Here is a 13445-nt window from a genome sequence, read left to right on the forward strand (position 1 = left end):
GTAGTATGGGTCAACACTAGAGTCGAGTGGTGCTACTTCCTTGCAGCGGATCATCCGAGTAGGGCACCTTCATCTTCTAGGGTAGGGCAGGAATTCAAGAGGTCAGCACAGGCGTTCTACCACTCGAGCAGAGGTGTTCTCCATGACCCAAAGAGAGGCACACGCCACTCTAGATGTGATTACTGGTATGATTCCTATTTTTGGTTATCTTGCTCGTGTTTTAATTGATCCCATCCCATGACATTCTTTCGTAGCACACAACCGTACCTTATGTCAGTGTCGAGACGAGGCTGACACTCATCACAGGAAGTTTTAGTATTTCCTTACCTCAGGAGAAGTCTTGTATGCAGACCGGGTGTTCAGAGAATGTTATGTCCAAGTAGGTGATGCATGGTTGGAAGCCAATTTGATTCCGTTAGATTTGGTGGATTTGGATATTTTAGGGATGGATTGGCTGGAGAAGCATCGTGGCATCGTGGATTGTTTTCGGAGGGAAGTAACACTTCGGAGTCCCGGACAACCCAAAGTCATCTTCCGGAGAGAACATAGAGTCCTCCCTACTTGTCTTATCTCTGCTATCACTGCTAAGAGGTTACTCAAGAAGGGGTGCGAAGGGTTTTTGGCTCATATCATCGACACTCGAGAGATCACCCTAAATCTGGAAGATATCCCCATTGTTAGTGAGTTCCTAGATGTCTTTCTAGATGATCTCCCTGGTTTACCTCCTAAAAAGGAAATCGAGTTCACTATCGAACTTCTTCCAGGCACCAACCCTATCTATCAAACTCCTTATAGGATGGCACTAAGCGAGCTCCGAGAGATGAAGACTTCGTTACAAGAATTAGTGGATATGGGGTTTATCCGACCTAGTGTTTCTCCGTGGGTTGCACCGGTGTTATTTGTGAGAAAGAAGGATGAGACCATGAGGTTATGTATTGATTACCGGTTGTTGAATAAGGTGAGAGTACGTAACCAGTATCCTTGCCTCTCGATTGATGATTTGTCTGATCGGTTGAAGAATACTAAGTACTTCTCTAAGATTGATCCGAGATCGTGTAGACCATCGATTGAGGATTAGAGAAGAGGATGTTCCCAAGGCGCGCATTGAACGCGCAGTATGATCATTATGAATTTCGGTGATGCGCGTTGGGTGACAAATGCTCCAGAAGGCGTTTATGGATCTCATGAACAGAGTGTTCCGACCATACTTGGATCACTTTGTGATTGTGTTCATAGACGATATCTTGGTTTACTCCAGGACTTTGGAAGGGCATAAGAAGCATCTAAGGTTGGTATTAAGGACTTTGAGGAGGAAGCAGCTTTATGCCAAATTCAGCAAGTGTCAATTTTGGCTGGACAGAGTGGTATTCCTTGGACATGTAATTTCAACTGAAGGGATTTATGTGGATCCAGAAAGTCGAGTAGCATATTGTGAATTGGGTACAACCCACAAGTGATGGCGAAATAAGGAGTTTTACGGGATTAGCGTGCCACTACCGTCGATTTCGAAGGGTTCTCTTCGATAAGCGAGTTGCCTCTGCACGGTTGAAAAAAATATGTTACATTTGAGTAGGCGGAGGCGAACGAGTTTTCAGAGTCGGTGAAGAAGCGGTTAAACCACCGCACCTATGTTGGCTCTTCACGATAACTCGAAACTTTGTGATTTACAGTGATGCATATTTGTAAGGTTTGGGATGTGTTATGATGCAACATGATCGGGTGATTGCTTATGCCTCGAGGCAACTCAAGAAGCATAAGCAGCAAATTATCTCAGTGCATGATTTGGAACTTCTGCTTGTAGTGTTCGCTCTCAAGATTTGGGACATTACTTATACAGATGAGACGTGTCAGATTTTCACTGATCACAAGAGCCTCAAGTATTTCTTCACTCAGAGGGAGTTGAATATGAGACAGCGGCGTTGGCTGGAATTGATCAAGGAATATGATGTGCACGATTGAGGTATCATCCAGGCCGAGCTAATGTGGTTGCAGTATGCACCGAGTAGGAAGACTACCGCAAACTTAGCTCACATCAGGACGGCCTATCTTCCGTTGTTGGTGGAACTACGGAAGGATGAAGTAGAAATGGAGATGACTTAACAGGGGTGGAATCCTTGCTAGCTTGCATGTGAGACCCATTATGGTGGAGCGGGTAATTGCAGCCCAGTTGGAGAATCCGACACTTTGTAGGATGAGTGGAGAAGTAGAAAATGGTACACGGACGGATTATGCCATAAGGGGAGATGGAGCGTTGGTAATAGGAGCTCATCTATGTCTACCCAGTAAGAATGCTGAATGAAAAGAAAGATCATGGAGGAAGCTCACTGCTCCGCTTATACTATCCATCCGGGTAGCACGAAGATGTATCGGGCCTTACGGGCGTATTACTCATGGCCGCATATGAAGGGAGACATTGCCAAGTATGTGAGCAGATGCTTGATTTGTCAACAAGTGAAGCGCAGAGCGACAGAAACCCTCGGGACTTATGCAACCTCTTCCGATTCCTGAATAGAAGTGGGAACGTATCACCATGGATTTTGTTTTCAAGCTTTCACGAACTTCTAAGGTATATGATGGAATTTGGGTGATAGTTGATCGCCTCACGAAATCCGCCCATTTCCTACCCATCAAGGAGACTTATCCTTTGACAAAGTTGGCAATACTTTTTATGGATGAGATTGTGAGACTGCATGGAGCACCTGTGTCCATTGTATCGGACAGGGATGCTAGGTTCACTTCTTGATTCTGGCGGTGTTTGCAAGAAGCTATAGGTACTAAGTTGCAATTCAATATGGCTTTTCACCCACGACTGACGTGGCAGGCGTCGAAAAGGACCATCCGGACTCTGGAGGACATATTGAGGTCCTGTGTATTACAGACGAAGGATGCATGGGATACCCACCTTGCCTTGGTGGAGTTTGCTTATAACAACAGTTACCATTCGAGTATTGAGATGGCTCCTTATGAGGCGTTGTATGGGAGGCGTGTAGAACTCCTATTTGTTGGAACAAAGTGGGTGATAAGAAACTAGAAAAAGTGGGTAGTATCCGAACAACAAATGAGAATGTGAAGATGATAAAAGAGAAGTTGAAAACCGCACCAGACCGACAGAAGAGTTATGCGGATAACAGGTCCAAGGATCTTGAGTTTGCAGTTGGGGATTGGGTGTTCTTGAAGTTATCTCATTGGAAGTGTGTGATGAGATTTGGGAAACGTGGAAAGTTAAGCCCTCGTTACACTGGACCATATGAGCTCATAGAACGCATCGGACCTGTTGCTTATAGACTTGCGTTACCCCCAGAATTATCCCGAGTCCACGACGTGTTCTATGTATCCATGTTACGGAAGTACCGCCAGATCCTTCCCATATTTTGGAACATCAACCGGTGGAATTGCAAGAAGATATGACATATGAAGACCAACCTGTTCTACATCCATCCCGATAGTGAAAGTGTGGTGCGCCTAAGGTACATGCGGGCCAAGTACCGTATCTCTTTCATTGATCGGTATGTAATTCGGGAGCGAAATTTTTATAAGGGGGGTAGATTGTTACACCCCAACTCCAATTTATTTCATATTTTAAAACTAATTAAGTGAAATTACGAAATTAACCTTAAGGTAAGGGTAACTTGGTCATTTTCTTGTCTGGAAGGATTTTGGGACAACGGTGGTTTGGTTGCGTAGGTGGTACTGAGACGAATCCGTAGACATGCGGTAGGCTTGAATCGGAATTGTAATGAAGATTTGGTGATCAAAACAAGTTCAGTGGCGCTACTGTAATTATTTGAAATAGTTAGAGTAAAAATCTGATTTTTTTTCACTTTCTACCTCACCCTCTCTCTCCTCCGTGCATCTTCTTCTCTCTCTCCCACGAGGCTCCCCTCCTTTCACCCGAACAGAATCACCCACGCCACCACCATCTCACCCGATTGAGGACCGATCCCAAGCGAAGGTCACTCTCCTCTTCCACTTCGACCAATCTCCACCACAGGAACTATCGCAAACCACGAATAAGCTTGAGAACATATCAGTTTTTGTGAGATCTCAAGCTCTCTATCTCTCTTCCCCGGCCACCAATTCCGGCGGTGAGGTATGGTTTCTCATCCATTTGGTGTTTTAGGAGGTTAATTTTCAACTTAGGTTTTGGCCGAATTTTAAAGTGAAATTCCGTCTAGTTGTCGTCCAAATTGGACCTTCCTGTAGTTGAATAAAGTGATCATTGCCTTGAGAAGTATCTAGGATAGGAATGGTGAGTTGTGGTGTGGAGTTTTTCTGTCGCTGGAATTTACTCTACACACCCATGCGCTGCCGGTACGTGTGGCGGCACGTTGGCAAGGGTGGTGAAGTTACATTTTGTCCTAATGAGATCCTCAGGTTGTCACGAGTGTGTAGGATTTCGCGGATCTCGATTCGACGTCGTTTGACTATCGAACAAATTTCGCATATTGTGCGTTATCCGAGTTCGATAGTTTCTGACCGTTGGATCGTTTCCAAATTGAAATATGTTGATCTAGGTACTCCTAGAGTCGTATAGGAATTAGCGGATCGTGAATCGTTTCCTAAACGTCCATTTGTAAGTTAACGATAACCATCCATTTCTGAGCTAACAATAACCGTCCATTTGTAAACGATTCCTAAACGTGTAACCGAACCTTAGGATATCCCATTGGACATACACGCACCGGGAACTTAGGGATTTTAGTATTTTCTTTTGTGATTTCCGTTTTGAAGTGCATTGTATTAATCAATGGTTCGTATTTGAAATAGGTGCTCGGTTCGATCGTACTCAGCGGGAACCTCGCAGGGTAGAGCAGCTTGGGATTACTTGTGAGTGGACTTTGTTTTCAAGCATACGCATGGTTTTATTGATAAAAGGTTTGTGCATATGTTTTAAATGGTATATGTGATTTAATAAATATTTGGTTGATGGATTTTGATATTCTTATACGTATTAGTAATACATTTTGGGTATAGATATATTCGAGTATCATGAGTATGTTGATATAGAGTTTTGGGCCGTTGATGTGAGATTGTGAAAAGATTGAGTATGAAGGGGGTGTTGAGAGAAATGTAAGATTACACTATGTTAGTCCCATTCCCTGGTTACTAGGCTTCCCACACATGTCATTGGTAGTGCCGGCGTGTGGGAAGAACATGTGATTGTGAGTCTTACACGCGTTGTTGACAGTGTGTGAGACACTTCCCATACATGTCGTTGGGTGCTGCGTATGGGAAGAGTCGTATATTGCTTGGAATCATCACACGTCATTGGTAGTGCCGGTGTGTGATGGTGTGGTCTGTGCGCGTAGGACTTGGTATTTAATATGTGAGCTACACGTGTCGTTGGCAGTGCCAACGTGTAAGCTATGGAGTTTAGTCCCCTGATTGGACCACTCATCCCTAGATTGGATAGCACCTGGAAATCCTGTGTACTAGCCAAACAATCCCCCTGTTGGATTGTTTCCTCAGTACATTGTATTGAGAAAGTATATGTTATATATATATATATATATATATGTAGTGGGTTAGTAAGAGCTGCATAATTTTGGGAATGGAGTTGTGTTTTGAGAGTTGGGCTCAATGGGTTTTTGAGATTAAGGTTTTGAGTATTTGGTTTATGAATTGTGAATCTGCATGCTTGAGCATTATTTTTACACGGTGGGGTCATTATGTTGTTTTAAATGCAAACCTTGTTTTGTCTACTCACATGTTATCTGTTTTGCGCCCCAGACATGTAGTAATACGCCTCGAAGCTTACAGCGATGTTGAGGCTAAACCGTTTACTTCCCTAGTTAGGATTCGAGTAATTTCTTTCTACTCAATTGTTGTTGTAAACTAATTCTGTTAGACGCTCTGTTATTGCTCATGTTAGGTTTACTTGAGGCGAGGCCATTCTACTGTTGTATGTTGAAAGCATCTTGATGTTTGGGATATCTATTATGTAATTCACGTTGAAATTTTGTTGGGTTGTGCATTTTACATGGGAGACTCTGCCAAAATTTTGGTAGAAAGTCTCGGGTTTTAGTAAGTGGGCCCGGCATCGGGAGATGTAGGCAAAAGGCGGGATTCGCTCATTGGGTTATTCTAGGGCGGGTCCTGTCACTATAAATTTTCAATGTAACATAGTGTGATAAATATTTTACAATTAATAGCTTACAAGTGTAGTCGTTCTTCATCCGGAATTTTGTTCTGCTCTGGAAAATGGATCTAGCACATGGTATTTTGATTTATGTTTTCTTATTATATATATGTGGTGTACATGGATGAAGTAAACACTATGTTTATATTATTGAGGGCATTATTTCAATTTAGGAGAAAAATAAAAATAGTAAGCAGAAGTGTTGGGCCGTGGGCATGGAAGAAATCTGTTAATGAAAGAAAGAGAGGGAGAGAGAGGTGAGGAAGGAACTCAAAGCTAAAGGGATTTGTAATATCCACTCTCTCCCTATCCACCTATATTAGTCTCACAATCCCAGTTTAGGGTTTGTGAAGAGAAGATGAGAGTGTAGTAGGTTTCTTGGATTAAAAGGGGAGTAATCTAACAATAGTATGTAGAGGAGTTTGTGTTTTTCTAAAACTTAATATGAAGAGTGGTGGGGTGTGTGTATAGATGTATTAAGGTTAAGTATTAAGTTGGATGACCTTTTTCATCTTTTTATACAATAATAAAGCTTAATATTTTAATGACTTAAGTATTACGGTGAACAAAGAAAAGTGTCACTACTACAATAATCGAAATAGATGATGGGAAACCACCGTCGTCTAGTTTTCAAACCGTCGTGAAATCGACTGCCATCTTTTGGTATATAGAACAACGACAGCTATTAACCGACGTCTTTAAAACATTCAACGTCAAACTATGTTACAAACTGACGTCTAATTACTATATATATAGCGTAAAATGAAATCTTCGACAACTTTAGACAACTTTTTGTTATAGAACGTAGATGTCTAAAAAGTGTTACATGTCAAGACCAAAACAAGCACCGACGTACAGATAATTATCCACGTCCCTAATTGAAGGAATACAGACTTTATAACCTGGAAACCGTCGTGGTTAACTTATATTACGTTAAATTAATAAAAACACCAACGTCTAAAATGTCAAAGACAACGAACACACAGAAAAAAATACGTTTAAAGAGTATTACATGTCAATAGTCTCACAGGAACTGACGTACAATGACGTAACCACGTTCAGCATATATAGAAACCGTTGTTCATGTGCTTATCCATGACACAAAGTAGGAGGAAACGCCATTTTAACCATATTCCACGTTTGTTTCTTGCCAGATTCATCGTTTAAATTATACAAAGAAGCCATTTGGACATAGTTAGACGTCTGTTTCTTGCGTTTAAACTAAAGATTGACGTTAAAAATTATATTGAAGGCATGGACAGGAAAAGAACCAATGTGGATTTTATCTTCAACGGGGTTTGCGTACAATAATGGATGTGGTTAATTCAATCACTACGTCACGACGATCCAATTGAGTGACATTGTACATAATTGCTTACCACATCGATTTTTAATACAAGATGACGTGGTTGTCCTTTTAAAAGTCCCAAGCTTACCTTCACATTCCTTCATGTGTGTATACTCTGAGACCAGTTGTTTTAGACTAACCGACGTGTAGAATATCTGTCACGACAGTTAATTGAACTGATGTACCTTTATTTCACCCTTTAGACGATGGTATGTTTTAATCATGGAAGTAATGTTTAACAAAATCATAGGTTGAGACCCTCCACCGTCGTTTTGTAGCCGGTCGTTGATGTTTATAACTACTCACAACTTGTTATTTAATTTTAATAAACTGACATGTTTTCATTTTCAGATGGTGGTTTTTGTTTCTTTACAGTCTTTTGCATTTTCTTTCCTCGGCTTCTGAAAACGACATTGGTTTTGTTTAAGACGTCTGTTTTTTTAATTTTTTTACTGGACCGTTGTATTTTATACCTTTAATCCAATTTTTTTAATTTTTGATTTGTCTTGCCCAAAGCCTGCATAATGAAAATGTGATCAAAATAAAAATGATGTATAGAGCTATTAATTAATATCATACAATTAACTGAATAACTAATGTCATACATTACAACAATCAATCAATCCATATATCTTGACACCCTTTTCTAATATCTTCACACCCAATCTCACCCACTAGGTCACACATTTGGTATCCCTCTAGTAAATGGCTCACACTCAATTCTAATATCACCTAGCACATCATCACCAATAACATCATTATATTCTCTATTAGGTATTGATAACACTACTGATCAACCACGATGCATTGGGTTGTCAACATAAAATACTTGTTTGACTTGAGAAGCCATAATAAATTGGTCATTCCTATGTCCAATTTTACTCGGATCTACAAGGGTAAATCCAAGTTCGTCGACTATAAGGCCTGAAGTGTTATCGATCCAATTACACCTCAATACTGGGATTCTAAACTTTTGGTAGTCAAGGTCCCAAATTTCTTGAATAACTCCATAAAAACCCATGTTGGAGACAATAGGGTTTTTATCCTTGGCACTAGCAACTTGCATAGTATGTGCAAGTAAATAAACTCCACTATTTTGGATAGTTCACACATCATCTTGTGTCTTGGTGTTTAATTTAACACCATTAACAAGATAGCTCATATATGATGGAACTGCCATGCTTGGACCAGCTGCTAGCCACTTCAAATTTTCTGATACGCCATTATTCTCTTCCCCATTAAGTTCACTTTCAACCTGCAAATTAATCATATATATCTTAATTCAATCTAACATATAGAAGGGAAGAAAATTAAAAGTTGAATATGTCATTCAATAACATATATACCTTAAATTGTAGCCATTGAATGAAAGTGTTATTGTGCTTATCTTGTAGTTACTTTGTTCTCTTTCTAAATTTTGAATAAGTGATCTTGATGTAGGTCATATGTTCCCTATATTGACAAGAAAAATCAAGCATTACAATCCTTTATATATACGATAAACATAAGAAATAATAATATTTAAAATACATCCGTATGAAAAATAAAAAACATACGTACTCGATATAAGGTAGAACTTCCTCCGTATTCTCCAAGACAAATAGATGTGTCTGGTTCAACAAGTTCCTATCAACTAAGCGTACTGTGCAACCTGATAATGGCTTCGAAACTCCCATCTTCTGGCTTGAAGGTACTCTAACTATACTAACATCATATAAATGCTCGGTGCAAAACTCTACAACTTATTTAACTATATACCGCTCAGCAATGCAACCTTCGGGACTAGTACAGTTCTAAACATACCCCTTAGCACTTTCATATATCTTTCAAACGGATACATCCATCTAAAATATACTGGCCCACAGAGACAAACTTCTCTGACAAGATGTACTACTTGATGAACCATGATATCAAAGAATGAAGGGGGAAAGAACTTCTCAAGCAAACTCAAAGTAACTACTACATCTTCTTCCAACTTATCTAGCTTGGAAACATCTACTGTCTTTACACATATAGCATTGAAGAAGAAGCACAATCGAGTTATTGCATACCTTGCAGGCTTTTCCAAAACAGAACGAATTGCCACAGGGAGCAATTGTTGCATCAAGGTATGACAATCATGAGATTTAAGGCCAAGAAGTCTTGAATCTTTTAAAGATGCATGATTTTTTATATTTGAACAATAACCTTCCGGGACCTTTATACCACAGAAAGAATTGCAAACCGCTCTCTTTTCTGCTTTTGACAAATTCTAAGGCCCTGGAGGCAAGCGAGTACATCTTTCTCCATACTCGGGCTGCAAATCAGTTTGAACCCCCATGTTCAATAAATATAACCAAGCAACAATCCCATCTTTATTTTTTCCAGGGATCTCCAACAATGTACTAATGATACTATTGCAAACATTCTTCTCAATGTGCATAACATCTAGGACATGCCTCACATGAAGGTATTTTAAATACTTCAGATCAAAGAATTTTGATTTCTTCTTCCAACAAACTTTGTCACCATCATTCTCACGAACATTTTCCCCATTTTTCGAGCCCTATATATAATTAATATCTTCAACCATATGCAGCACTTCTTCTCCGGTTAATGGCTTGGGAGGTGTACCATATTCAAGTTTCCTATTAGAAGCTATACGTTGCCTCCGATATGGATGATTGATTGGTAATCATTTTCTATGCCCCATGTAACAAATTTTGTGGCCATTTTTCAACCTCTGACTAGGTGTATCATCGCCGCATATTGGACATGCTTTATATCCTTTAACAACACAACCAGATAAGTTCCCATAGGTAGGAAAATCATTAATTGTCCACAGTAATACACCTCTGAATGTAAAGTATTCTCCTATGTGTGCATCACATACTCCTCTAATCCCATCCCACGGAGATTTTAAATCATTAATCAAAGGCTCTAAGTAGACGTCTATATCATTTCCGGGCTGTTTAGGACTGAAAATCAGTAAGGTCAACATCATGAACTTTCGTTGCATGCATAGCCATGGTGGGAAATTATATGTAACTAAGATAAATGGGCAACAACTATATCTGCTTTTTAGAGAACTGTGGGGATTAAATCCATCATATGAGAGGGCCAATATCAAGTTTTTTGGCTCATTACCAAACTCGAATCATTTATCATAAATGAGTTTCCAAGACGGGGAATCCGCTGGATGACACATCTGATCGTCAACTGATAGCATGCCAACTCAAACTCTAAGCTATCTTATGTGGTTGAAACATCCTTTGCTGACACACCCTATTTCAAGATTGAATCTTTGTCTTCCTTCCACCTTGAGATACCACAAGTAAGAAAATTAGTTGAATCTTCATAATCCTTCCTATATAAAATGTTGTCATTGGGACATGCGTGAATTTTCTCATAATTCATCCCTAAAGCAGACAAAGTCTTTTTTGCTTCATCATAGAGGAAGGTAGTGTATTTCCCTCTGAAAGCATATCTCCTTGAACTATCAATAATTCTGTAAAACAAGCATCACTCATCCCATGTTTTACTTTCAAATTATTTAACTTCATCAAAGCCGACAACTTCGTGTACTTACTACAACTAGGGTACAAGGGTTGATCTCCATTCTCAATCATATTGGCAAACTCATAAGGATCAAATCCAATATCGCCTAAATCATTTTCATCCATCCCTAATTCTCATAAACAAAACTGAACCTACTTTGCTTATCTTCTTCCACATTTCTACTAGCATTAGTAGTCCATTCCCAAGGTTCTCCATGCCATGTCCAAATCTTATAGCTTTGGTCAATTCCATCAAAGTATAAGTGGTCCCTTATAATTCCAACCCCAAACAATCGTATATTTTCACATTTAATACATGGACAATGAATATGAGTTGTATTTCCAAGATTTTCTACAGCAAAATTCAAAAATCTTTCCACCCCCAACTCATATGCCTTCGATCTTCTATCCTCATACATCCATGACTTATCCATCTCACACACTATGACATAATATATATATAATAAATTGAAAAGACCAGCAATCAAACACTACTATATTCAAATAGCAGAGAATATATTGAAAATAAAAAATAAAACAAGAATCAAATGACGTTTTTACAAAATAATCGTCGTGTAACAGAGATTCAGACGACAACATATCTAGCTACTATAGTCTTTAAGCTACCCAAACCCAGAAATTTGTATTGCTTTTTGAAGAACAAGGTTCTAGGTTCTAGTAGCCTAAAGACGATGGTTAATGGAGAAACAGTCGTCTTTAGATTACCAAATGCAAACTACAATTCAGATGATGGGCGTAAATGAACATCCGACGTAAAAAAAAATGTAGACAACGGTTTGGTCCACCAACCGTCGTCGTGATTTACAAAAAATCGAATTCTAAGGGCTCGTTTGGGAATGCTTTTGGAGCAGTGAAAAGCACTTTTAAATGGATGAAAGCACTTCTGTCTTTTAAAAATGGTGTTTGGCAAAAATTGCAAAAGCGCTTTGGGTGAGATCCAAAAGCACTTGGAGTGGTTTTGGAAGAAGCACTTGGAGTGGTTTTGGAAGAAGCACTTGAGAAGTGCTTCTTCTTAAAAGCGTTGCAAGACAAAAAAAAGGGAAGCACTTAGCTTCCTTTAATGAAACTTTTAAAATGCCGAAAATACCCATATTTAATTTTTTTCAATGCTAAAATACCCTTTCTTTTTTTTTCTTTTTTTTATTATATATTTCCTATGTTTATTATAATATTTTGAGATTCTTTATATTTTTTTGAGTACTTTTAAAAGCGGTTTTACTATGTTAGCCAAACACTCAACAAAATATCAAAAGGGCTTTTATATAGTATAAAAGCACTTTTAAATGTGACATCCAAACAACAAACTGCTTCTTTGTAGAAGGGCTTATGTCATAAACGCTACTGGCATAAGCGCTACTGGCATAAGTGTTTTGAGAAGAAGCACTCCCAAATGAGCCCTAAATCTTCCATCCCCATTCCTTTCAAGAAACCTTAACATAATGCAAACACCAAAACATAAAAGAACTCATATATAGCTCCCAATTAAGAACCCATAGATCCCAAAACATATATGTGCTTAGTAGACTCTGTTGACCACGTGGGAACTTTCAAATAAAAATCGGAGGTTGTGTGAAAGCAAGTCTTAAAACTCGACCATGATTATAAAGAAGTGAGTGGACATTGGTTTAAATGAGCATTACTTTTCCAATATGGACTTGCATACTCAAATGAGATGTGATATACATATGTATTATTATTATTATTAGGTTTAATATTAAAATATGCGGATTGGATGATATGGGGTTTATGGATTGTTATGTAATTTTATGTACTTTGGATTATTTTTTCTTATTGAGACTGAATATTTTAGGTCTTTATGGAATTTATGCTTGTGAGAGTTTATTCTCTATACGATGAATAAATATTTGGGAAAAATTGAATTAAAGAAAGGTATACTGTTTTTATATCATATATATAGATGGTGAATCTCACCATCATGCGTACCTTCCTTGATTACTATACCCACATGTGGTGTTGGATTTTCCAGTGTGTGGGCTCCCTTGGGTACTAATTATTGGTTACTAAACCACATGTGGCATTGAATTTTCCGGAGTGTGGTAAAGAACCCAGACACATTTGATATTGGTTACTTTACCCACACGTGATGTTGGATTTTCTGGCTTGTGGTAAAGCAGTATGCACGAGTAAAACATGGTTTGGTTTGGCTTGGCCACATATGGCGTTGAATTTTCCGGTGTATGTGCTGTAGAGTGGTAGTCCTCCGGTTGGATAGCTCATCCCTAGACGTAGGGTAGAAAGTTGAAATCATGCGGGCTAGTCAAACAATCTCCGTGTTGGATTGTTTTCCCCCAGTACTTGTGATGGTTTGAGGTTGTCGTATATAGATATTATATGTATATTTATGAGAGTTTTCATGGTCTATATGTATATAATTATATAT

General features: G+C 38.9%; 1 protein-coding gene and 1 pseudogene across 1 annotated transcript; one reads left to right on the forward strand and one right to left on the reverse strand.

Moving 5' to 3' along the window:
* The first annotated feature begins 2530 nt into the window (after nucleotides 1–2530).
* Nucleotides 2531–3408, forward strand: LOC148917644 (uncharacterized). The gene is made up of 2 exons (XM_089049891.1): nucleotides 2531–2730; nucleotides 2991–3408. The coding sequence occupies exons 1-2, from the start codon at nucleotides 2531–2533 to the stop codon at nucleotides 3406–3408; spliced, it is 618 nt and encodes a 205-aa protein (XP_088906017.1).
* A 5872-nt stretch (nucleotides 3409–9280) lies between these two features.
* On the reverse strand, nucleotides 9281–11149 carry LOC148917645 (uncharacterized; annotated as a pseudogene).
* Between the last annotated feature and the right edge of the window lie 2296 nt (nucleotides 11150–13445).

This window comes from Prunus mume, linkage group LG4 (genome assembly GCF_029339155.1).
Source record: "Prunus mume cultivar Tortuosa linkage group LG4, ASM2933915v1, whole genome shotgun sequence".
NCBI classification, from domain to species: Eukaryota; Viridiplantae; Streptophyta; class Magnoliopsida; order Rosales; family Rosaceae; genus Prunus; species Prunus mume.